Genomic DNA, 27736 nt, shown 5'->3' with positions numbered 1-27736 from the left:
CATTGTACAGAATCTTTCCAGTGAAATTCTGTGTAATAGGGATTTTAATATCAAAAATAGCATAGATCCCTACCTCTCCCACAGGGGGCATCATTTTAAAAGAAGGGATCCTTCGTATTAACCATATTTGTGAATAAATTAGATTGCTTTTAACATTTCTAAGAAGTATGTGTCAGTCCATCAGATTTTGATCTCTAAAGCAAATAACTGTTATACATATACTGTTATTTCCTCTTTGCGAAGCTTAAAGTGAGGAACATATGCCATTGTCCAGAGAGTAGGTGGAGGAAGGGGGCACAGCACAGCTGGCCAGAGTGCTCTTTTCAGATTTCTTGTAATAGGGGTGAGCAATAAGGTGTTCTTTTTCATTGATAAAAATATTGTTACTTTTGTATTTTGTTTCATTTACATTTACCAGTAAGTAGTTCCATATTTGGAGAAAAAGTATGGAGATTGGGGGAGGGGAGGGTATGGGATGCCTGTGATACCATAGTCTGCCTTTCCTATAGTTACTGCAACTACAAGGTTTGAATCTGGTTTCCTGGATGTTCCTGACCCCCTCCTTCCACCTTCATCCTCACTGAGTCATGGCAAATTCTTGGGCAAGATTTATACCATCGCATTATTTTTCCTCTGCAAATTTATGAAGTTGTAATAATTGCTGGCTCCCTTTGTGTTTGTTTGCTGTGTTAACTTCTAAGTTACATACTTTGTATATAGTTGATATTGTTGAATAATCAATCTGTGAGTTAAATAACAAAAAATTTGATTATTCTTAGGAGTATAGAAAATGTAAGAAATACTGGTTTATGTGTGGTAAAATTTAAAAAATGGGTCATTAATTGATATCTCCCTTCAGTCTTTAAGTGTGGTTAGAGTACTGTTTTCCATGTATTCCCAATAGGATTTGATTCTGCAAGAAGGACAATATCCCTATTATTTAAGAATAATGGTCTCAATATTTACTTAGTCGAGAAATCTATTTTTGATGTTAATTTCAATTGAGAATATATGCCTCAATCATTTTAAAGGAGTAACACTAGCATAGATATTAATCAAATGTAAATATTGCAAGTTATATGTAAAAATCTAACCTTTTTGCCAGTTTTGCTTTATGTAACTTTTTTGATATGTGGAAAAGAGGGACAAGAGCTATAAACTCAGAGCCAAATGTGCTTTTGTTGTTCCAAATTTTCAACGCCAGAAGCATATAAACCTGCACCTGTTGGTAATTATGAGCAAGCCAGCCTTTGCCGAATCCCAGGCCTCTGCTTAAAAGCTTTTTTACTGGAACTAAATGATGTTGCCATTTTTATTTTTAGGTTTGCTGGCATGGGTAATCTCATTAAGGTGCTAACCAGGGACATAGACCACAATGCAGCACATTTTTTCTTGGACTTTGAAAGTAAGTCTCTTAGCCCTTCACGGCTGGTGCATAATGGTAAAGGTGAAAGATTAATTATACTCACACCACGGTGAAGGCCAGCCAGACTATTTGTCAATAAAGTATGGGGATCAAACAAAGTTTGCATGACTTTTTTCTTAATCGCAGGCAAGCATCACCATCATATGTATAATTTAGTTTTTCATTTGCTGAAATCATGTTGAGTCTGTAGCCAGTGCTGTCCTTTCATTAGTCCATGAAGCAAGTAGCCTTATGATGAACATTCTAATAGTATGCCTTAGTGACTATGCCCAACAATCTGTTTGCTTATGATCCTATGATAATTTTTATGAAAAATCAGAGTTGTGCTGCATATCCAGAATCAGTACTTTAAGTAACCTCCACAAATTGTTGAGAATCCAAATTTGGTTAGAAATACATGCTTTATTTAACGGCATACAGGAAGTAGTTTAATATGCTGCTATTTTAAGGTGAAATGCAAAGGTGAGCTGTGGCCAAAACTCTTAATATTTGGCTTTGAAATAAATTGTTGTTTCAGTGCAATATTAAACAAGATTACATGTGAATAATTCTTGATCAGAAATTTCTTTTTCAGAATACTAGCACTATTGGAATACTTAAAGAATTTTTCATTATAAGGCCATTAATGAAACTTGGGAGAATTTTAAGAAGAATTAGAGCAACAGTTGTGCCATTGTGTACAGGAAAACTACATTTCACCTCTAGGTCCTACATATCAGCACCTTGAGAACCCGGTTTGCTGTCTGCCAGAGCACAGTCTGGGTAACCTGAAGGACGAATTCATGGCCTAATGAACATTTTCCCTGTTACTGTTTTTTTTTTTTTTTTTTTTTTTTAAAGTAAATTTCAGATGTTCTTTTTTATAAAGGGATATTTTCTCTTTTCTCATTCTTGTCTTGACAGGTACCTTAACATGGGGAATCTTCTTAAAGTTTTGACATGCACAGACCTTGAGCAGGGGCCAAATTTTTTCCTTGATTTTGAAAGTGAGAAGATGATTTTATATCTATTTTTCTTTGCCTGCAGTAGACTGCGTTTGTCTTGCACTAAATGAATGTTTCCACTTTGCCATCTTTTTAACTTTTGCTTTGCATGACTGAGCTATGAATTGTTTGAGTAAAATTTCTGGTGCCTTCTAGAACTGGAAGTCATATTTTATAGATTAAATTGTGATAAAATGTTTTTACTTGAATTTTTGTAAGAGACTCATATCTCTTAGTTGGACATTATTTTATAATTTGAGATCTCTAATGAAAATATTTGAGATTCTCTGAAAACATTTTTATGAAAAAATTTTGGTGGAAAGGACAAATGCTACTTCAAGCTTTGTTAACTAGAAGCAATATTTGGGGAAAATTTTATTGCAGTTGAGAAAAATTGACTTGGTTTCAGTTACTCTGTGTACCTATTGAAATATTTTGAATACAAAATCTGTTCATGAAGGCCATTCAGAGCTCAGTAATTTGGGCATAATATTAAAAGGTAAGTGTGAACCTTAATTATTTAATCTTTGCAGATAATTAATTTGAAAAGTTAAATTCATTATATGTATTTATTTCAGGAATTCATTTTTTTTCTAACTCTAAAAAGAAAAATAATGGGTTCACAGACCTTTAAGTAATTTGCCTTCTGTTTGTTTTATGTTGCATGACCTATTATAATATGGTCTAAGAGTGGCAGGTAAGTGTCATTGACCCCTGTGCATGTTGAAAAGCTTTTGCTTTTTTGGCTGTCAGTGTTGCTTTAGCTTGTCTGGTTGTCAAATTGGGAACAATGATATTAAATTGGTGTTTTAGTATGAATCTTGCTATTTTAACTCATCATTAGAAAATTGTTAGGAAAGGGTGAAGAGAGAGCTTTTAGGTTATAAATCATGTGACCCCCTCCCCCCACCCCGCATTTTCATCTGAGATTAAAACATTTGAACAGATTTTTAAATGCTTAAAATTTAAGACCTTTTCTGATTTTTAAAACAAATCTCTTAAAATAAATCCACCGAGAGACATTGCATTTTTCCATCAACTTCAATTTAGTTTATGTGATATTATACAATTCATTCTATTATGAATAATTTATATATTTTTTCTTTAAACCAGGACAGTTCATATGAGCACATGAATTTATAGCTTATCTCCGTTTGATGGGATAATTTGCGGTCTCTGATATTTTTCTACTTTTATTACATTCCTATTAATGTTCCGTTACAGTTTGGGTACTGTGTTCAGGCTAGCAAAGAGTAGTAATGTCAATATCAGGACCATATTGTTTGGTTTTTAGGGGACAATGTTACTGAATAGTAGTTTTCTTGACCCTTCTCAACAATTTAACAATGCTGTTTTAAATGCATGTTTAGCATGAATTTTAATCAGCTTGGGGATGTTGAGCAGATTGCTGACTTGAAGATCATTCTTTCAGATGAGGCAACTTACATGAGAGCTGTATTTTAGTTTATTTGCATCTGTTTCAAACTTGCTGTTGTATATTTTCCTGCTATTCTGTCTCCTTTTTACTCTTTGTCTCAAGTTCCTTACGTTTGCAGAATCTTGGCTTTGATATAGTCAAGATCTTGTTCAAGACTTGGCACTTGATCTTTTTATAAACCTAGCATTATGTTGTGGTCAAGTGAAAAGCATGAATTTACTGTAGTTTAAAAAATATTATTTGGTCTTGGTTTTCTAATCTTTGGAAGTTTAGATCATTATCCTTAAAATTTAAATAGCTAATTTAGTAGCAGGAAAAGGTAAAAATTGCTAACAAGAACAATAATAACCAACAATGAAGAACTACATATAAAGTGTTAACATCTTAAAGGCAGATGTAAATGAAATATTTGTTGCTTCTGTCAGCCAATGTAGAACTTTTGGTTTGACACTTACTGGTATAATGTAAATGAAATTTAGTGAAAACAAACTGCAGACTGGGCCAGAGTTTGTCCCTTGTTAATTCTTAGTTACATTTTTAAATGTTTTCTTTTGAATCTAACATCAGAGTTCTCTTAATCAATTTTATCTCTCATCCATTTGAATATTTGTCATCTTTTTGGAAATATGCATTTGTAAAAGTGTATTTTATCATTAGGCTACTACTATAGTGACCCCTTGAAACTTCCTTTCTTTAACCTGTTTTATACCAGATTCAAAATTGCCAACACAGTTGATTTGCTGGCTCATTATGATTACTCAGGATAAAGTCATATTCTTTTATTAAATAGAGTATTAGTACTACATTATTTCTAGATGAACAGTAGTATTTAGGTTACCAGAATAATTTAACTTTACTATTTCCACCATTCTAATTGGTTAAATCTAGCTCAGTGCATCTCCATGGTTCCATACAGACAGATGTACTGGCATTTTGCATCAAGCTGTATAAAAATTAACTAGTCTAGTAATTTTAAACTATAATTTAATGGAATCCTGTAGTTTACCAAATGAAGACAGTCTTTAATCATTATCCCTTTAATTTACGTGCTTGCACACACACATACTGTTTTTCACTTCAGTTCAGCTTGCCTCCTGTATGCCAGCCAGTAGGTACTGGGGATGCAAAGATAACTAAGATACAACCCTTGCCTTTGGGGAGTTCTCAGTTCAGTAGAATAGAGAAAAATACAAATCATTAGAATAGATAGAAATGCAAACTAATTATTTACATAATTTACATCATTCAAGGTGTAGTTCAGGAAGGGGATTGACTTTACCTAGCTGTGAGTAGATTGGGCATGGAAGACTTTCTGATGGTGATATTTGAGTTGGGTTGTGAAGGGTGAATTAGAATGTTTCAGGCTAATTTAGTGCAGTATGTTGTAGAAAGAAGGAACAACATGTAAAAAAGACTTAAGGCATGAAATGACATTCTGTGTTCAGTGAAACATATCATTATCTACTCGATGTACTAGAAAGAGGGTCTTTTTCTGAAAACAGATTATACCTATATGATTTTAAGAATAGTGGTTTAATTAATATGTAAGTCCAGAATTGCCCCATACAGTTTGGCAGCAGTTATGCTAATGGCAACATATTAAAAGCACTGAACTGGGGCCTGTTCCACCTCTTCTAGTTCTTGAAATTTCCTGTTTTATAATGACATTGTTAATTTATAGGTCATTCTAATGACAGATCTTTAGCCTGAGTAACTACTATATCTATTAGTTCACTAGATTGTTTCTTGGGAGAAAAGGGACTTTGATATTTATGTCCCCTCCCAACCTTAGCATAGTGTTCTGTAATCATAGAAGTTCAGTGTTCATTAGTTAACCTTGATTTAGTTATCTCCAGGTAGGCCAAAATAGGAGAGTAAATATAGGTGGTCATTTGTAAGCGAGAAATGAATCTTACTTCCTTTGATTCTTTGTTATAGTGCCTTTCCACTTAGTCATACATTCCTTCTAATTCTTGTGTCTTTTGTGTTGCCTGTTCCCCTTACCCCCCATTTACAAAAAATATTGATAATACCCACCCTTTTAGTCTAACTTTGTTCTTCCATTTTATTTTTGTGTATTTTCAATTGCTTTTGCCCCATACTTAGAAATTTCTGGTGGCATTTTCTTATATTTATTTTTCTAAAATGATGTAGGATTATATTTATTTAGAGATAAAAATGCACGATAGCCTTCTTTAACACATGCTGGAGGCATATTTATATCTCTGTACCTTCTCATTCATTCAACAAATATTTATTATGGAAAATCTACTAGGTACTGAGTTTATATTACAGTACAGTGGTATGTACTCTACATTGAGGTCCCTGCCTCGATGAGACTTGTGGTGATTGATAGACTGTAAATATTTAATGAACGAATGCAAGATTAAAGCAGACAGACCCCTTATCACAATTACAATTTTTACGTGCCTTTTAATTTTTTTCCTTTCATAGCTGATCCTTTGCCTCCTTTTGTACCATAACAGCTTCAATTTTAGCAGTTATTTTCAGTGACTCTTCTGTAGGAAACTGGTGTGAATTTATTAAAATAATTAATTTTACTTTCAAATAGTACGAGCAACTGAAATATGCTGTAATTTCCCTTGAACGGCTTTTAAAACTAAGCTTGATGAGTAATCACTATGGTAGTATAGTAGATACATTTCGCAATCAATTGAATGTCCGTCTGTTAGCTGGCTAAGTGATGTGTTTTTCCTCAAGTAATAAAAGTTTTCATTTTTTGCTATGAAAAATCAAAGTGACAAGTCTTGGTTGTATTATATGATACCATTTTTGGAAAAAAGTTTTATTTTATGGAGTCCTTTCCCCTCCCTAGTATTTCACCCTTTTGCATGACTTGCTATCAGTAAAGTAGTGCTTACCTGTCTGCTATTTTCTGTTTGTCTTCATCTCTACAGCAGTCTTCAGCAGCTTTCAAAATTATAAATGTGACTTTCCTGTGACAGTCTAAAAAATGTTTAATCAGTGTGGTGCTGGGTACTTTTTCCACCCTTAGGGGAAACTGGAATCTTCTCCTTTATTTTTAAATTTCTTGGTATTTATTAAACCTTTAATAATTATTAACCACTTCCAAGGTCTATTTAAATCTATCTGATAATGTTTCTTTTGTATGTAATTCTCAGTGTCATATTTTTCTGTTAACAGCTAGTCACCACACCCAAAATACATAGTTTAGTATTTTCAAACTTCACAAATATCTTTTACTATATAATAGTCAAAATATTGTCCTTTGTCATGAATTCCCACTTCATGAATTCAAACGATGATATGTGTCTACTATTGATGTTATGTCTGTAGTTTCACAATTCCATATGAAAAGTATAAAACTGCTGTTTTTGCATGTAAAACTATTTTTCTCTACTGCATCTGGTGTAAGTATAAAAGTTACGAGGTGTACCTTTTTTTTTTTTTAGTGTGTGTCTAACTGTGACTTTGGAGAACATGGTCTGGCTAAATGTGAAAAAATACTACTGCCAAATGACAAACTCTGATTTTTAAAAAATCATTTAGCTATAATATCAGTATTTGCTCCTAGTAATACCTTTATAGCTTTGGACACAGACAGGGTCTTTTTAATTTTTCAGTTGACTCCTTGTGTAATTATTTTGTCATAACATTTTCATTAAAAAAAATACATGATTTCTGAAAGGAAATTTGAAAAATAAGGGAACAGATATGAAAACACAAATTCTTAAGTTGGCTTTGCATGTGAATGTTACTTATTATTGCTGTAGTAATGTCTTAAGTATGTTGAAATTAAAATTTGATACTGTACTTGTTGATTTAAAAAATATAAATGGTATATTTTTGACTAGTTGGCAAGTTTAATAAATGGAATTGAATTATGACTTGCCCCAAGCACAAGATAAAGTTACAGGTTTTAGGCATCTGGACTCCTAGTTTCATGTGTGAACTAAGTTTGTGAAATTTTTCTAAGGAAAGGAATAAATAGATCGTTGTGTATTTATGGGGAGGTGGAATATGTGCAGAAAATTCTAGGTACTAGTTTTATATGATTGGTGAACAAGAGATTTATCAGAAATGTTCTTAATTCATATTATAAATTTGGTCTGCCTCCCCCCACCTCCAGAGTAAGAGAAAATTTTAGCATGGAGGAATTCTGACATCAAAGTTGCTCTCTAAAACATTATGGTAATCATAATGTTTATTATTTTAAGTGCTTTATGCCTTATCTGTAGTATTGGATATAGTCTAGTTGGAAAGATTTATGAAAAACTCAGTTTTGTCACAAAGCGGCCAATTCTCCCCTCCTCACCCAAAAAAAGAATCAAATGTATTGAATAAAAAAGATTCATCCTTAGAGAAACAAATGACCAAGGTATTGAAAACGGGATTTTTGTCACCTCGAGTCTAACAGAGAGAAATCCAGAATTATTCATCTATTAACATATGTTTTGTGGCTAACACCACAGGTAGTGGAAATGCCCGTATGTTTGTGTTCCTGATTATGTTTTTTATAAGTATAATTCTCCATTTTTCCTCTCAGTCCCAAGTGTATAGAAACTCGGTTTTTGCTTTAGTATTTCAAAATTTCAGTGATACTATTGTATCTTCAAGTATCTAGTTTTTAGTAGCCTAGTGATTCTGGAGCAGTTCCATAGTTCGAACTCCTGCACAGGAATCTGGACCTTTTGTTCATCAGCAGAGAAGTTCATTGGTACACAATATAAAGGTCTTTAGAAAAAGGGAGCATCTAAAAACTTTTTTTTTTTTTTAGTTTCTAATTTTTTATATCAAAGCTCAGTCATTAAAATGAACTTTATAGGAAAATAGTTTATGTCTTAAACCATAGATGAGCAAGATGTATTAATAGGCCTTTCATTTCTGTTGCATTAAAATAGATCATTACTCATACATTTACAGTCATTACTGTTAGTGATGCAAATAGTAGAAACAGTGTTTATTAACACTCACAATTAAAATTTTTGAATTATAATCCTTGTTTGTTTAATATACCACATCATGATTTGTAACTTAAAGTAAATAGTAATGTTTGGTGTTCCCTTGCTTCTTTGTGATATTTACAAACTTGAGGATAGTTATTCAAATGTAGAACTATGGAAAAATTGTCAGTCTTTTCTAAGAAGTGCAGAGTTAGCACTGGACAAAATGTTAGTCATCTTTAGAAAATCAGATTAATCAATGTTTAGAGTTATTATACATGTACTTAAAAAAAAAATCATGTGACTCTAAATTTTCTTGTGCTTTCCTGCTATTTAGATGCCCAGCCTACAGAGTCTGAGAAGGAGATTTATAATCAGGTGAATGTAGTACTAAAAGATGCAGAAGGCATCTTGGAGGACTTGCAGTCATATAGAGGAGCTGGCCATGAAATACGAGAGGTAAAGCATGTTTATACATTTTCCAATAAACTAAAAATTACTGTGTCCCTCTTTTTAATCTCTATTATTTTCTATACTTTATTGTCTGTTTGCTTATTAAATATTCTGTTTAAAGGAAGATCACTTGCATTATTTCAAAAGTGGTTGCAGTGATATAAGGGTAAAAGGAAAACAAGGTTCTATAAATATGTAATTTATATATATTAAAGAAAAGTTTATTTTTTTGGTTTATTCTCACACCTGAAATTTACAGTATCCATGGTGGCTATTTATATTGTTTTTGGAGGGGAGAACATGAGACTTCCTGTGGCTTCTTTTTGTCCTGCCCGTCTGTTTTTCTGCTCCTCCTAAGCTTCCTAGGAGAAAGCTGAAACCATCCTTGTGATCTGGAGCCCCTCAACTCTGTCTGATGACTTGATACCACAGAGCAAATGTTTGGTGTGGTCTCCCTCAGCTTTCTTCTCCCAAACCTCTGAACTTATCCAGGTGTCCATCCATCTTTTTTTCCATTTCTTCTGGGTTTTTTTGTTTTTGTTTTTTTCGGAAGATGCTGTCCCTACTTCTTACCAAGAGTAACTTCTCTACCTTTGTTCTCCACCCTCCTCTGGAACTTTACTCTTTTAATTTCCTTCTCGTAATTACATTTTCTTTCTTTTTTCTTTTATTGACTCCTTCCTGGCGCATGTACACATATACTCAAGTGTCCTGTACTACCCAAAGAAACTCTCTGGCCTCTGGACCTTATCTCTCTTTTTCTCATTACATTTCTTGAAGGCATAGCTCACACTTTGTTGCTTCATTTTTTCCTGCCCTTCTGTTTCTGTTATTCTTCTCTGTAACTAATAGTGCAGAGTTTTTCAAGGATTGATCTCTTGGGTTTACAGACCATATCAAACCTGATTCCTCTAATGACATTTGGAGTACTAGTAAAGGAAGAAATAAGTGCACACACCTGAAGACACTGAGTCACTAAGTGTTTTGGACTGAGGGGCCACAGGTTTGGGTGATTGACTGGATGTTTAATGTAAAGGAGAAGGAGGAGTTAAATGGTTCCATGCTGTCTAGTTTAGATTAGCAGTTGGTCGTATCATTAGCAGGGAAGTTATAGATAATGTGAATTCCATGTTTTACCTCTCCTGCACTGGACTGCTTGTTTCCTGAATGTCTTACGTACGTACAGTTACTTGCCTTTGTTTTTGTCTGGAATATGCCCTTCTTTTTTTCTTTTCCTGTTCAATTCCTATCCTTCCTTCAAATCCCAATAATCTTCTACTTCCCTGTACTCTTTTGCCATAGCACCTTGCACATGTTTTTTTATGGTAGCCATCACTTTTTTTTTAAACCATTGATATATGATGTCTGTATCTCCACCGCTGTACTGCTAGCTTGAGGAGGGTAAACTTGGTTTCTTACTTATTTTTGTGCTATCAGCACCTAGTATAGTGCTTAGTAAGCAGTTAGTAACTGTTGAAGAAGTAAATGCGAGGGCTTTAGATTAATCTTGTCAATATTATTAGCTTGAGTAAAACCTTAAGGTTTCAGTAAATGAAGGCATGTAACCATTTCTGTGAATTTCAAGTTCCCTAAACATATAAAAGCTGAGTATATACCAAATATATAAAGAACAGATATAACTACCTAAACTGCCATAGGTCAATGTGAAGACTTAATTGACTTAGTAAAACAACCATTCTACCTATGAGAAAACACACAACAGAAAAATGTTCAGGTTTACAATAAATGCCCATCACTGTCAAGAAGTTTAACTGCATACAGTAATAAAGTGTTAAAAGTTTAATATTGGTTGGTTTATGAAGAAACAGGTAGTCTTAATGCAGGTGGTATTGTAGAATGGTATCTTTTTGGAGGTCAGTTTGGCAAGGTATAAAATTAGATCTGTAAAATTATTTATACTCTTCTATCAGATACTTAATTTTAGAAAATATTCTTCAAAAGGCTATCATTCAAGAGGGAGGTAAATGTAAAAACCTTTATGGCCACCTTATTCATCGTAGGAAAAATGTGGAAGCAATTCATAGAGTCTTTTTGAGGGTAAAGTTAGATAATCCATCAGCAAAGACACATAGAAGCTGACATATAGAACATAGACTGAGAGTTTACTGTTATTACTATGCTAATGATGTGGATTATATATATATTTGTTTAAATAGTACTTTATTAAACATGACTCTAAAATTGAATAAAATGTGATTTAAGATATAATCTATTAAATAAACAAAGCTTATTCTCTAGAATAAACCACTAGAGAGGGAAATAAGAACTTTCCCTAATGCTTTGATGTATCCATAACAGTTTTAACATTTTTGAAAATGAAAGTTATAATACTTGCTCCATGACAACCTCACCATTGACATTTTACTTAAGTGCCCTTTTTCATGTTGGGCTATGATGGGTGCTGTACCAGAAATGTTACAGCAGTAAAACTGATCTGAGAGGAGAAAGAATCAGAATTATAAGGAGAACCATAAAATGTTGTCATAAAAGAGCAGACAGTGTCTTCAGTTCTAAATCCAGGCAAGGCAGGGCCAAGGAAATAGTTAACTCTATTCAGTTATGAAAATGGGTGACATTTGCTGGAGCATTTTAATGTTATGAGAATGAGCTGATATTTAGAAAATCATTTTTAGATCCTTGCAAGAAAGGTTGGATAGACTTCTGAGGAGAAGAAAATAAATTTTAAAATTCTATCTATTTGCTTATTTCCCAAGTAATAAACAAATTTTTACTACTTGATATGAAACTGTTGAGACTGGACTTGAGGCTAAAAGGATTTTTTCATATACATCAGGATAATATCACAGTCCCTTTGAAATAGTCATATTAATACAATGTGAAATAAGGATTGTTACATGTTGTAATGTCTGGTTTTCTTTAACTTTACAATATTTCTAGATAGTCATATAAGTGGGATTCATTTCAGACTCCTATTTGTTTATATAAAAAAATCAAGAAAATTTGAATACAATGGCAAGCTTATAAAGCAAATTGCTTAAACAATGTATAGCCCATTTATTTAGTTTGTAGCTAATTTATTTGAAGCATCTTCTAAATCTATCTGGCTTCAGTTTTATTTTGCTTTCTTCTTTTTTGGTTTTGTATGGATGGAGTCAGCATACTAGTGTCTTGGGAAAATCTAAATGTGCCATTTAGATTTCTGATATGTTACAAACAGGCGTTGGTTATGCGTTTCACCTTTCAGATGGTGTGTTTAGCTCATTTGAAGATGTTAGAGAAAGCAAACCAAGGTGTGGAAAAATGGTGAAGAAAGGCATCTGTAAGCAAAAGGAAGATGAAAACAAGAAAATATATTTCTTTGGGAATAACCCTCTATATTTACAAATTATTGCCTGATGGCTTGGAAGACTGGGCAGAGAAAGAGCATATTCATGTTTATTTTAGAGTCTCCAGATTATGTTTTATTTTCTCCCCTTTCACATTTGAAACTAGTTTTTCACCTCATTCAGGAAAACCTAAAGAAACTTAGATTCCAGAATAGGATTTTAGTTACAGGGAGGGGATAAGTGACAATTTCTGAATCACATTTTTCAGGCTGATTTCAGTTTTTAAGTGTTTGGTAACTTTTAAAAAACTAGTTTGGACCCTGGAATTTGAATTATTGAAAGTTTATTAGCCTTTTCCCAGAGTTGGGTCTTATTTCATTATTGCCTGCCTTTTTTGGTTTCCTTTTATCCTACGGAAATAATCCTTAAAACGAAGAATTTCTAAGAAAACTTGTCTGTGATATTGGAAACATTTTGGTTTCCTTTTGTGGCTCTAAAAAGTATCAAGGCATAATATACCTAACAAACATACATTGTGTCATTTTTTATTCCATCTATCCATATCCATTGCAAGAATAATGAAGAATGTATTATAATAGGTTTAAAGTATCCATGGAGTTGAGAAGGCTGCTCTCAGCATTTCTGGGTCCATTATTCTGAATTTCATGGACTATACCAGGGTTTCCTGTGTTTGCCAAAACCTATATTTTAATGTAAAAATAATACTGTTGTGATTTTTTAAAAATCTAACTATTTGTATTCTTTGGATTTTGAAGGCCATCCAGCATCCAGCAGATGAGAAGTTGCAAGAGAAGGCATGGGGTGCAGTTGTTCCACTAGTAGGCAAATTAAAGAAATTTTATGAGTTTTCTCAGAGGTTAGGTAAGTTGAAAGTTTTGTCATTATGACTTGCCTAGTGAAAAAGGCAGTTATTGATACTGGAAGTTATTTACAGTATTTTATGTTCATATTGCTAAATTTATATGTTTCATAGGTAAAGCAGCTTGGTAGACTACGAGATTATAGCATAATCTTCCTGTCATCCTGTTCAACCAGGTGTTCAATTTATTTAGACCATTTTCCTCAACAAATTTTGACTTCCATAAGGAAATTTCTGATTTTTTGCAGCCTAAAGGGTCCTACTATGGGAAACAGCTTGGTAGAATTTCTCTCCAGCTCCAAGCACATCCTTTCCCATATGTGGGAACTAATCCAAGGTCTCCTGGGTTATTTAGATTTTTGTGTTCTTAAGATCATGGCTGATTATGATCGGTTCATGTACCTAAAGCTGTACAAGATGAGAAACAGGAAGCTAATGTTATATGCGAAGTTATCGAGGGAGTCCTTAAGTAACAATTCATAACCATCTGCTGCTTCCCTCACATGGGAAAAATTATTCAGAGATCAGAATTGTGCCTTTAATACAGTGAATAAGCAAAATTGGAGTTCTTTTTCTTGGAGAAGGAGGAGGCAGAACAGGTAAGATTTAGCTATTTGGCTGCTTGTGTAATTTGAAAGATGTAATCTTTGTGAAGTTGGGAGCATAGAGGAGGAGTGGTATAGATGTGTCAGAAATTTGAAACATTTCAGTTTAAGTTTTTGATACTTATTTTTATACAGTTTTGCTTTTTGAATCATAAAAATGTGTTATATATTCTAAATGAGTACATACAATTTGATAAGGAAACCAGTACTGTAAGATAGAAGTCAACTGGGGGCTCATAAGCTAAATTTAGACCTGAAATACGGTTTGTTTGGCCTGCATGGTTTTTAAAAATTCCTGATTAATTGCCAGGTTTTAAAATTGGTAGTTATTTGTGTTGTGTGTGTTTTAAATCTTCGGTTGCTTTGGAAAAATCAATAGCTTAGCCAGCAGTTGAGCAATGGATCTGCCTCTCAATTGGCGAAGCTAAGTGGCAAACCGACTCTGTGTCCAGTAGTTAGGGCGTGTGCTTTCTAGTTTTCAGTGGGTCTCTACTGCATCCTGGTTTTTTATATCTTGCTCTCTTTATGTCTTTATATTAGCTACTTGGCCATTTGTGTTTACAACCTCTGCTTCAAAGTTGAAGTTCTATTATTATTATTTTGTTTAATTTGACCTTTTTGTTTTTAAAATATGTATTTATTTATTTATTTTTGGCTGCATTGGGTCTTTGTTGCTGCGCAGGCTTTCTCTAGTTGTGTGAGCCACGGCTACTCTTCGTTTCGATGCGCGGGCTTCTCATTGTGGTGGTTTCTCTTGTTGCGGAGCACGAAGTCTAGGCACGCGGGCTTTAGTAGTTGCTGCGTGCAGGCTCGGTAGTTGGGGCTCATGGGCTCTAGAGCGAGGGCTCAGTAGTTGTGGCACACGGGCTTAATTGCTCTGCGGCATATGGGATCTTCCCGGACCAGGGCTCGAACCCGTGTCCCCTGCATTGGCAGGTGGATTCTTAACCATTGTGCCACTAGGGAAGTCCTGTGAAGTTCTGTTTTTTTTAAAACGCATATTTTTTAAAAAGTAAGAGAATTGCTGTTTTTCCTTAGTTGCAGTGTACACTGTTAAATGCAAAGACAAATAATAGTTGAGAGAGAAGTGTTTGTGTAAATTGTCCTTTTCTTACTAGAAATAAGAATTATAAATTATTCTCCTCGAGCATGACAGTCAGTTCTTTCAGTCAAGTATCTACGTAGTCTGTAGCTTTGTAACCTCAGAGAGCCTAGGTCTTTCCATTTTAGTTATCTTCACGACTTATTTAGAGTTTTGCTGTGCTGCTCGTTCCTAGACGCTTTCGAAGTTAAATGGCTTTAGATGCCGCTCAGGTCCTTCTCAAGTTCATCTTGGTTTCTTAGCATTTGCCAGTAAAAAAAAAAAAGAATAATTATAAAATAGACCAAACCCATCAGGCTTACATATTTTTTCATATTTTAACTACTGGAATTACATCAGGTTAGTGTTGTGTGTTTCGGCACAGGTGCTGGGTTCCATTTCAGCGGAGGATATAGTAACACAGGTAATAGCAGAAAGCTATCAGTTTTTTCTTCTGTCATGTGGGAGCCTTGAACCTTCATTGTGTAGTCTAGGGCTTCTGTAAAGGTATGAACAAAGTACAAATTTAAGATTTGGTGGTTTACTCCTCATCTCTCGGCCAATAACCTGGTTTATAATGTTTCCAGTTTCCTTGCTGACAGGGTACATGTCTTTGCTTGCATGTGATAGGAACTCAGTGTTGAGTGAGTGAGCAAGTGATAGATAAATGAATACGTACATCTGATATATCAAATATGTGTCGGATATTCAGGAGAAGCAATAATAATGGATTTTAGGCTTTCAAGGCATAATGGCCTGTGTTCGAATTCCTCTGTTTGCAGTTATTAGCTGTGTGGCCTTGGCTACATCATTGAAATTCTCTGAGCTTCAGTATCCTATCTGGACCTCCAGTCAGTTGAACCCTCTGCTTTAAGTCCACTTAACCTCTGTTGTCTCTTTTCTTCCTACCTCACTGTTGAGCCAGAGATGAGGATAAACACCACAAACAGCACACAGAATACTGCACAGCTGTGAAGATGCACGTGGTCCTTCAGAATTCCAAGAAGGTTGCTTGGTTCAAGCACTCCAGATAAACCATGGGGTGTACTCCAGAAGAGGGACCCTCATCCCTTGCTGGTTTGCATATTTATAGAGGGACAGGGAAGGGACCACTTGACTAATTTGGAAGACACTGAGCTTTGCCAACATGGTTTAACCTTGCTGGCACGGGAAACATCCTGTACTTGCTTGTTTCAATCTGAGGCCTTCCCAGTTGAGGCAGCTATCTGAGCGAAGGTCGTGTGGCCAGACAGTACATAAACTGCTTTGTGTCTCCTCAGTCTTCCTGTTCCGGGGGCTTATAGGGGCCACCTCCAGGGGTCATAGTGAGTGAGTCTATCCAACGTGTCGACTCCTTTTCACTGGGCTAAATTTATCAAAATTTGTTCAAAAGGTTCTGAAGTGCCCACAACAGTGGTGGTATTACCTCTTGGCTGTTTCAGATCCCCCGCACTCCATATCCTTTGGGTTCTCTTCTGGGGATTCAAAGACTGCTCTTTGATAGTGGATGGTTGGCAGTAGGTGAGAATATATGGCTGTTGTCTGTAAAGGAGGCTTCTCTTCCTAGTCATCCGTTGTTTCCCCTTCTGGATCTACTTTGTGGACTGATCTGTCATTATCTCTCCATTCAGTCTCTTCCTTGCAGCCTTCTTACATAGCTTTGGCTTCTACACTGGTTTACCAGCTAATGCTTTCCAGAATTTAGGCTTAAGTAGTCCACTAATTTCCTCCTTGCCATCTACCTTTTGTAAGAGTCATAACCACATCATTTTGTTTCAGAAGCTTCATCAGAGAGACCAATCCCTACATCATCTCTTCTTTGACCTCCCTTTCTTTCTAACTCAGCCAGAGACCTGAGCCACCTTCTGAGATCCTCTGTCTCTGATTCCCCTCTTGTCGCAGGGCACTGTAGTCTAGTAGAACTGTCTTGTATCAGCAGAGGGCCCTGGGCTGATCTAGCTGCTTCAAAGGCAAGTAAGCAGCCTTATCATTTTGAGTTTCTCTTTCATGGCAGATGTGCCACTGAGGACTTCAGCCGTTCACGGACAGAAGTTCTCCCCGGTCATTGGCTACCCCAGGTCAGCCAAGACCTGACTCACCCCTCCATGTGGGGCTGAGGAGTGTCTCCCATTCCCCAGAGCGGTGAGCACTGTAGATGCTGGACTTCGCCCTGAGGCTGGATGAAATCCAGGAAATGAGAATTTCTTTTTTCTTTAACAGCTGGTAACAGTATTGGTGTTTTGTGTTTTTGTTCTTAAAATGGTTTTTCCTGTTCTCCCATCTCTCAAACTTTGTTTTCCACTTATATTAATGCTGACACATGAGATGAGTATTGGGAGAAATAAGCCATTTTTCAAAAGAACCAAAATTTTTTTCCTTTTAATTGATCCTCACATCCACTCTTGCACCTCTATAAGCCATCCATAGTCCCACAGTGTGTTCTCCACACTGCAGATGAAGTGGAGTTATTAAATGCTAATCTGATGACATCACTACCCTGCTTAAATAGTTTCTCCAGGGACATTATTATGACACAGCCAGGGTGCTTATTAATATGGCACACAGACGGTCCTCGTGTTGTTTTAGTCTTAGGTTCCTCTCCTTCTTGCCTCTCCATTCCCCTGTACTGGTTGTCGTGCGTTTCTCTACTATGTCACGCTCTTCTCAGTTCAGGATCTGGCTCCCTGCCCTATTTGCAAACTCCTGCTCATTCTTAGTGCACAGCCCAGTCTCAGCCCAGATGTCATGTATTCAGGGAGGTCTTCTCCTGAGTCTTGAACTAGGTAAGGTCCCGTTTTTATACCTTTCCACGGTGCCGTGCCCTTCTCCTTCTTAACACATATCCCAGCTGTAGTAAGTTGTCTCTCTTCTCTGTATAATTAGGCTCTGTGTGGGCATAGGGCGTGTCCATCTTCGTCTGTTTCCCCACTGCCTGGCACATGTTAGACCATCAATACATTTTCTGACTTACTATAAAGAAAAGGATAGTAGCTGTCATTTGGAGTTACTGTGTGGATTACAAATAGTGTCTGGCTCAGTACCTGCCACATAATAGACACATAAGGAGTACTTACTGTTGGTACTGATCAGTAAATTAATCTTTTATAAGGTTGCAGAAGGCTAGTTAGAATGTCGCTTTTTTTGAGAAACAATTTATTATGGTGGAAAAAGTAGGGCTGTGAAATCAGAAACACCTGGCATTTATGAGCTATGCCCTTGGGGGTCTAACCTCTTTGAAACTCAGTTTATCCATCTGTAATGCCGATGTCATAGTTGATGGTGAAAGTTAAATGACAGACTAGGTTAAATGCGTAAGTATGAATGTTGGTTCATAATTGGGTCTTCATAAATGGTAGAGTTGGTATTTTTTAAGTGAAAGGTTGACGATCTGACATAAATTTGTTATCACTAATAAATATTTATTAATCTAACATTTATTCATAAATGTCAGATGACCATCTAACTCTGTAAGCTCTTGTTTTCTCTGAATAGGATCTACCATTGTTTTCTGATTCTGTAATCTGTAACTGAAATAGTTTGATTTCTGTGATTTTTTTTTTTGAAGTGCAATCAGTATTTCCATTTTTAAATGGAATATAAAATAAACTGCTACGTCTGGCATTCCAAAAGTAGCAGTTGTTTCAAAGGAACAGTTTTATTTCTATAATAAATTAGAATATTTATATTATGTTCCTGAGATACCAAGTTCTAAACACTCAGAGAGCTAATTATTAAACCAAATATTTGGTTTCCTTTAGTAACTGAAAGAAAGCAGTTTGTGTTTATAAATAAACAGCATATTCAAAGTATGTGAAGTTGGTAATTCATTCACACCCATGTACCGATTTGTCTCTGTGGCCACAGTGCCCCTGAAGAAGTTACTCAGCTGTAGTAACAGTTACCATTTCATAAAAATCAACACAGTAGAATGTGAAAATAATATAAAATTTGTCCTTTGATCCTGGTATCTCATTCAAATTCGCATTCCGCATGATTTTGAATTTGTGTTTACAGAAATTGAGTTAGTCACTTCAGGGTTTCTATTCTAGTAAACAGTGTTCAGTTTGAGTGTTACGTTTAGATAATCTGGCTTTTAAAGAGACCTTACTTTTATGGGAATTGAAATCAAAACATTTTAAAATCGCTCACGTTTTAATAAACAAATATCAGATACAAACAACATTTTAATTTTTTTTTCTTTAGAAGCAGCATTAAGAGGTCTTCTGGGAGCCTTGACAAGTACCCCGTATTCTCCTACCCAGCATCTAGAGCGAGAGCAGGCTCTTGCTAAACAGTTTGCAGAAATTCTTCATTTTACACTCCGGTTTGATGAACTCAAGGTAGGATTGTTCTGCTGGTCCTCATTGTTACGGAAATCAGGAGTCTTTCAAAGAGCACGAGGAGGAGATGCCTGGAGACCTTTTTAAAATAAAATGTGTTTAAATGCCTGCTGGTCCTTAGCAAAAATGCAGGATTTAACACTCATGCAGGCCTTTTGGTATATACATAGCAAACAGCAAATTACCCAATATTCAGTTTTCATTTTTTAATTTATTTTACTTATTTATTTTTTGGCTGCACTGGGTCTTCGTAGCTGGGCACAGGCTTTCTCTAGTTGCGGCGAGCAGGGGCTGTTCTTCATTGCGATGCGTGGGCTTCTCATTGCGGTGGCTTCTCGTTGTGGAGCACAGGCTCTAGGCGCATGGGCTTCATTAGTTGTGGCTCGCGGGCTCACTAGTTACGGCTCGCAGGCTCTAGAACACAGGCTCAGTAGTTGTGGCACACGGGCTTAGTTGCTCCGCAGCATGTGGGATCTTCCTGGACCAGGGATTGAACCCGTGTCCCCTGCACTGGCAGGCAGATTCTTAACCACTGGACCACCAGGGAAGTCCATCAGTTTTCATTTAACTTCATTTTAAAAATCATCTCTGAAACAACAATATTGACTTTTTCTAATATATTTTTTTCTGCTCATCCCCACTTTTTTCAACATTCTTCTATATAAAAATGTTACGATATTTTTTTCTTTCTCTCTCCCATCTCCCTCCTCTCTCTCCCTCTCTCTTTCTCACCACCCTCCTTTCTATCTACCTACCTACCTATAAATGTCCTTTCTGCTGGAAGGAGTGAGAGTGTAAACAAAGAAGCATTAAATTCCATATCAGGAGACCTTAGTTCCACTTTAGGCTCTGGCACAGTAACCAATTATGAAGCAGGTCCTTTGACTTTTCAGCGCCTCAGGTATCTTGTCTAGAAAGTGGAAGAGCTGGATTCCTAACTGCAGCTTTTTATCAACATTGTATCATAGACAATTATTCTCTTTTATTAATACTTTGAGCACAAATGATTTGTATATAAAATTTTAGTCTGTTTGAAGAATGCCCTGTTGACCATATATATACTTTATTTTAATAACCCAGAATAAGTGCCTACACATTCCTTTTCATTTTTGTTTATTTGGTAATATCATTTTTGGTAAACAACTTTTTAGTATATTACCTGAAATTAATGAAAAGAAAGAAAAAGTGTACTGACTGTGACTGAAAAACAGTGTGCACAGTCTTCTATGTCCAGTAATGACTGAATACGGTGTTATGTAACTTAAGTGCAGATAGTCATCTTGGATGATAACGGTTTTAGTTCTTAAGATGATATTACAAATTAGGGAATGTTACTTAACTAATTATAACTATTTAGTAGGTCTTTCGCTTAATTTGTGTACTATATTTAGTAAATAACACCTTTTTCTTTCATAAATATCTTCTTTAGATGACAAATCCTGCCATACAGAATGATTTCAGCTATTATAGAAGAACATTGAGTCGTATGAGGATTAATAATGTTCCAGTAAGTTAATGCTTTGAATTACAGGGTGGTAATAATAATTCACCTCTCAATTTGTTCAGTTTAATCTTTTGTTCATGCATTCATTCATTCAGATAAAGCTAAAGCTAGTAGTAAAGTTAGTAATTATGGGCATCCACAGCTGTGGGAAGAAAGAGCAAAATGTAGCAAACCATATTGTTTTTACCTATGTTTCCACCCAGTCCTTTATTCTGTAACTAATTCAGTAAAATTGCTTTTTGCCTATATAACATTGATACTTAAAAATTTCTCTTTGTATTCTCATTTTAACTGCACGAAAATTGTGTGAATTAGTGGTTATGAGTTATTTGTCCCCATATTCTTAGAATGGAAGAGCCCTGGGGAGAAATTGACCAGGGACAGGAGAAATACTAACACTGGCAGGAAGGGAAAGTGAGGTCCTGGACGTCGGGCATGTCCGTGTCTGACATGGCTGTGTGAGAAATGGCTTCTGTGCCTGTTGCTTGGCTAGCATAGCATCTCTTCTGGTTTGTTAGCATCTTGACTTCTCATTTTAAGCTGTTTAATACCCTTTTCTCCAGGACGTCAAATGCCATAAGTAAAACCTTAAATATGAAGAAAATACTATCTTTTTCTCTAGATATTTTGAGGACCTATCAATATATTGTGCTAATTGGTATGAAAAACAAAATTCCTAGGGTCAGGCCTGGCCTCAAGTAGATAGTTTAATAAAGAAATACTATATAAGATTGTAAGGAGTGATAAGTGGCATCAGAGGTTAAAAGAAAAAACAACCAAAGGAGACCATTGAATAAATATTTTATGAAGTAGCTGCTCTAAGACAGGCTTGGATTGGAAGAAAGATTTCTTTTCCATGAAGCCTCTGGTATATGCATTAGTTTGGTTTTGCATAGACCGGTTTCTTCTGTGAGGCTGACCTTTATCATCTCTTTTTCATACTCACCATGTAAAATAAAATAAAATCACCGAATCCTCTATTACAGCCATCCTGCCATGCTTCAAGGGCAAGGGCATTGAAATCATCTTTGTACTGTCTTTTGCTCTCAATAATTATAGGTAAATCCAGTCGTTGTCAAGTGACATCTCTCTCACATCTCTTCACTGCCCCCCTTTCCATCTCTTTGTACTTCTATCCCGATTGAGAGCCTAATACCCACTTTCTTTTTGGCAACCATTCTATAATAGCCGTAGAACTTATTTTCTGACATACAGTCTCTTTTTGGTACAGTCTGCCCACTATCATTAGTTAAATTTATTTAGAAGATTGACTTAATTGTTATTCCTTTCTTTTGACACTATAAGTGGCTCCCCATTACATATAGAAGAAAAATACGACCTTAAGCTAGGATTTCACTTAAGCTAGGATTTACTCCTACCCCAGCTTTGCTTTCCAGCCCTTCTTTCAGTAGTTGCTGTCCCTTATTACACTGACTACATTGACTTACACTCTACCAAGCATTTGAAAGCATGCTCTTCCACCCGACTGGTTGGAATACCTTGTGTGCCTGCCCGTCATCACCTACAAAAAAACTCTTCCATGAGTCCATTTTAGTTTCTTCCAGTCTAACTTAGTCTTCCCCTCACCCCCTCTTTCACCCCTTGTCTCTTAACATGTTCCTGTGGCTGCTGTGTGGGTGTTTATGTGCTCCTAATAGAGGCAGGTACGATGTCCTAGGCATCTTTCCATCCTCCATAGCATTTAGGATGATCCCTTGTATACAGTAGGCAGCCCATCAAGGTTTTATTTAATTGCTTAATATCATTTAAAATATTTTTAAAGAAGTTAATCTTTTAAAAAATGGCTTAATATTATTTTTAATCTTTTTATTTTTAAAGAGTATTTAAGTATTGTGTGCATTTGAGGGTCTAAAATATAAGAGTATTTTTTAGGTTAATTTAACAAGCATTAGATGGGCACCCTGCCTAGGCTCTTTTATAATATTATTTAATAACTTATGAACTGATATCAGGTGTCTTTATTTTCCACACAGGCAGAAGGAGAAAATGAAGTAAATAATGAATTGGCAAATCGAATGTCTTTGTTTTATGCCGAGGCAACCCCAATGCTGAAAACCTTAAGTGATGCCACAACAAAATTCGTATCAGAGGTAAGCATTGCCTAGGAAGTTATTCTTTGTGTTGTTACTCTTCTGCCTGTCTGAAGATAGGATGATCTGAGCGAGACCATGACTTTAAAGACCATCTAAGCTGATAGACTGAGATGCACTTTGTGCACTGGGTCTGGTCCTCTTCCCTGAGGCCCACGTGTGCACATCTACCGCCTGTTGGCAGTTACCCTTTGGATGTATAAGCCATACCTCAGTAGTACCATGACCAAACCGAAGTCTTGATTGTTTTTCCCAATCCCGCCTTTTCTCCAGTTTTCCCTATCTCAACTAACAGTAATACTGTGCAAGCAGATAACTTAAGGATTATCATCCTAAATTCCTTCCTTTATCTCACCCCCTACATCCACTCCATCAGGCAAGGCAGTCTTATTGGCTCTTCTTACAAGATATACCCTGAATCTGAAAACTTAACCCTTTGCTACCTCTAGCTACCTCTCCAGATCAGCCCACTTTTCATTTGGATTTCTGCATTCATGCTCTGACTATTCTTATTTCTTCCACTCTTGACCCACTGCAGTCCTTTCTCCAAAGAGCAGCCAAGTAATCTTCTTAAGACATAAACCACATTCCCTTCCTCCTCTGCTTAAAATGTTTCCAGTGACTTCCCAGTACTTGTAGGATCAAATCCAAGTACCTTGTGGCTATGAGGCCTTGTCTGCATATTGTGGTTGTTTCCACTCAGCTCTAGAATGTAAGGGCTTCTTGGGAGAAAGGAGGCTCTTAGCTGTTTTGCTCATAGCTGTATCCTCAGAGCTTAGAACAGTACCTAGAATCTAGTGCATTTTTTAACAAAATTAAGAGTAGGAACCAAATTTTAAAGTTGCTAATTTTTCATGTTTTGCTAGATTTTAAATTTTTCTTGAGTAATAACTGTTTGTCACTCTTACTTTTTTTGTTCTCCATACACTTTTACAGAATAAAAATTTACCAATAGAAAATACCACAGATTGTCTAAGCACCATGGCTAGTGTGTGCAGAGTCATGCTTGAAACACCGTGAGTATTCACTGATCTTTTTCACTTTAACAGTCCTGTTGAAATGATTGTCCAGATGTGAATAAGTTGTATTTGGAAGGTGGAAATTAAGTATATCCCAAGTATGTAATGCTAACATATGAACAAAACTAAAATAATTTGACAGCTTAATGTAAGTTCTAGTTAAACATACAAAGTACATTTGATTTTCAGGTGTGTCAGACCAGTCAGACTGACTTAGACTCTTCAGAATAGGGATTTTTTGGTGCTTTTTTGGGAGTAGGGGAAGAGCTTAAAAGCTCCTCTGGTTATGCCTCTCATAAACATTATCGTTCCCTTTTCATAAAGAACTTTGCCTTTTTTTCCTAGAGGGCTAGAGTTGTTCTACTTATCCCTTTCTCTCAATATTAGGTCTCAGTCTTCTTTTTTTTTTTTTAAACCCAACACTCACCTAAATTCTCTTCTGGGTTTCTCCTCTCTCTCAAGGCATTTGTCACATGTACCACAGTGTTTTCTGTCTGGATTTTCCTGTCAGCAGGCAGAAAGAATTCCTCCTGTGTTCCTGAATAATATATGCTGCTAATCATCATATTATCATCATTCTCATTTAGGGGAGTAAGGTCCTGGGAGATGAAGGGACTGATGCGCAGTAGCTGACCTCACACATGTGCTTGGGTGTCTCCATTCTGGTTCTGGACTCTTTCTGCTATGCCATGCTGCCTTTTATGTAGACAAAAGTGCTATTTCCTTTTTCCCATTTGAGAGAAGAATATAATTGAATTTTAGGAAATTAAAATCCAGTAATACAATAATGTGTTTACATCAACTTAACCCCTAAATAGCAAATGTACTTTCTCTGTTAAGCTAGTGGCTTTTTCATCATATTGCTGATGACAGCCTTTCAGAGCACCCATCCCCAAACTTTTACTTTGGGCCACTTTTTTTTTTTAATAAATTATTTAAATTTTTATTTGTTTTTGGTTGTATTGGGTCTTTGTTACTGCGCACGGGCTTTCTCTAGTTACGGCGAGCGGGGGCTACTCTTCGTCGCAATGTGCGGGCTTCTCATTGCGGTGGCTTCACTTGTTGCAGAACACTGGCTCTAGGCATGCAGGCTTCAGTAGTTGCAGCATGTGGGCTCAGTAGTTGTGGCTTGAGGGCTCTAGAGTGCAGGCTCAGTAGTTGTAGCACGTGGGCTTAGTTGCTCCGCGGCATGTGGGATCTTCCCGGACCAGGGATCAAACCCGTGTCCCCTGCATTGGCGGGCGGATTCTCAACCACTGCGCCACCAGGGAAGTCCCTGGGTCACTTTTTTTTTTTTTTTTTTTTTTTTTTTTGCGGTAGGCGGGCCTCTCACTGTTGTGGCCTCTCCCCTTGCAGAGCACAGGCTCCGGATGCGCAGGCCCAGCAGCCATGGCTCACGGGCCTAGCCGCTCTGCGGCATGTGGGATCTTCCCAGACCGGGGCACGAACCCGTGTCCCCTGCATCGGCAGGCGGACTCTCAACCACTGCGCCACCAGGGAAGCCCCCTGGGTCACTTTTGATTTCTCTAAAATTGTCTCATCTCCACTAAGCAGAAGGGGTAATATACCAATATGCATGTAGAGACCAGAATACGTAAGTGATAACTGCTCCACCCCCATCATTTCTCTGGGACTCTCATTGCAGAGAAGGTGGGGCTATAAGCTTAGCGTCCCTTTTAGATATCGACAGAATACAACTTTGAGCATCAGTTAGCTCATGAGTTTGTGATGTGCCTCATCCATCCATATCTTTTCTACCCTCCAGGGAATACAGAAGCAGATTTACAAATGAAGAAACAGTGTCATTCTGCTTGAGGGTAATGGTAGGCGTCATAATACTCTATGACCACGTACATCCAGTGGGAGCATTTGCCAAAACTTCAAAAATTGATGTAAGTTATATTTGTTTTATATAATTACCAATAATTTCCATAAGTGGAAACCATAGGCTTTTATTTGAAGAGCTGGCAAGCTGCACTCTGTCACAGAATTTATTTTTATAGTTTGTGATAATAGTGGATTTTGGTTTCCTCTCTCTTGCGGTATTTCTTATAGCCTATATACAGATGGAATAGAATGATTGAAGGAGAACTGTACTGTCTTTTAAAGTATCTCCTCAGTACTGATAAGTGATACTTCTGCATACTTGGCAATATATGTAAATAAATAATCAGACATAAATTTTTTTTTATTGTATCCTTTCATTCCTTTGGCCAAAGCCCATTTTAAATGATTTACTTACAAATGTATATTAAAAGCCAGTCGAGGTGCCTCAGTGAAAAAAGTTGAGGACTGCATCTTTCCCTCCTCCTCCCAGTCATAGTGCTTTGTGGCTGTAGCCTGGGCTTCTCTGCTTCGTAAGTTCTCTCCTCGCTCTCACACCTGGTTCATAAAAGTTATAGCCTGTAGTTTACTGAGAGTTGTCTTCCAGTTACCCTTTGACAGCTGGCTTCAGGCTCTTTGCGTTTCACATGTAGACTGCTGATGACTAGGCAGTCTTCTTGCCTTCGCTCATATCTATTCTATGTAAAGAGAACTGAGTCAACATTTATTGAGTGATTACTGTGTCCCAGGAATTTTAACATTTGTTCTCTCATTTAGCTCTGAAAATACTCTTAGGATATAGGTGTTATTTTCCCTGTACTAAGAGAGAAGTAAAGTTTAGAGAGGTTTGTAATATAATTGCTAGTGAATGGTACATGGATTCTGAACCCACATCTCCATGGCTTCCAAAGCCTATGGTATTACTACTGTGTTGTGCTTTTTCACGATAATCAGGCTCATCTTCCTTACAGATCATTTTCATTGAGTTGTTCCCTTTCGAAATAACCTGTAATGAGTCCCTGCCGTCCCCATCAGTTCCAAATGAGTCCTCCTGCCTTTCGAGGCCCTCTGTAAACTCCCCTGTGTGAGTCATCTTGGCCCTGGAAAATACTGTCCTCTGCATGTGATGAACTTTATTACTTTTGTCATGGGGTTCGTCTACCTGGAAGGTGTCTTTTTTCCTTACAAGTGTGTCCATTCTGTCCTTTAAAAGGCTACTCAACACCTTTTCCAGGAAGTCCTCCCATTAGTGTGGGTGGTGCTTCAGTTTGTCTGATTTGGTTCCCAAAAAGTTTTGTTTGATTGACAAACTGAAAATAACACTTGGGTAGATTCTTTCCCCCTATTCTAAGAATAATTATTTTGACATTTCTAGTGTGTAATTTCTCATGAGTGCATAGTTATGGAACTGATTTAAGTATTAACTATTTTGAGAATGAATGTTAGATGAAAAATCGATGTTTTACCTTTTCCGTTTCCTTTTCTACTTAGATGAAAGGTTGTATCAAAGTTCTTAAGGACCAGCCTCCTAATAGTGTAGAAGGTCTTCTCAATGCTCTCAGGTGTGTATACATGTAAAGGTATATATGTATAGAACAGATGTATTAAGAAAATGCTTCAAAGTATGACTAACACATGAATATAAATGTTAGAAATGTGAAGATCTCATTTTGCTTATTGGTAATCTTGCTTTCAGATATTGGTTACAATATTTTTATAATGAGTGTGTGTGTGTGTGTGTGTGTGTGTATAAATGAAAATAGCAGCTTCATTTCTTTGCTAAAGAGTTTGGCTTTCACTTTTTGCCCCCCTTGAAGCGAGGATTGCTTTTTGTTTTTT

General features: G+C 36.4%; 1 protein-coding gene across 4 annotated transcripts in view; it reads left to right on the top strand.

Moving 5' to 3' along the window:
• The window catches only part of CYRIB (CYFIP related Rac1 interactor B), a 154779-nt gene that overhangs the window by 121748 nt on the left and 5295 nt on the right, over positions 1–27736 (top strand). For all 4 annotated transcript variants that reach the window (XM_081258912.1, XM_081258913.1, XM_081258914.1 and 1 more), the window contains 9 exons: positions 2330–2412; positions 9110–9231; positions 13310–13415; positions 19303–19439; positions 20869–20946; positions 22938–23054; positions 23991–24070; positions 25839–25965; positions 27389–27459. In XM_081258912.1, coding sequence (XP_081115038.1) covers positions 2340–2412; positions 9110–9231; positions 13310–13415; positions 19303–19439; positions 20869–20946; positions 22938–23054; positions 23991–24070; positions 25839–25965; positions 27389–27459 — 911 coding nt within the window. In that variant the 5' untranslated portion in view covers positions 2330–2339. The remainder of the gene's footprint in view (positions 1–2329; positions 2413–9109; positions 9232–13309; positions 13416–19302; positions 19440–20868; positions 20947–22937; positions 23055–23990; positions 24071–25838; positions 25966–27388; positions 27460–27736) is intronic.

This window comes from Mesoplodon bidens (genome assembly GCF_964165515.1).
Source record: "Mesoplodon bidens genome assembly, chromosome: 16".
NCBI classification, from domain to species: Eukaryota; Metazoa; Chordata; class Mammalia; order Artiodactyla; family Ziphiidae; genus Mesoplodon; species Mesoplodon bidens.
The sequence above is the reverse complement of the archived record's forward strand: the minus strand, read 5'-3'. Positions and strand labels throughout refer to the sequence as shown.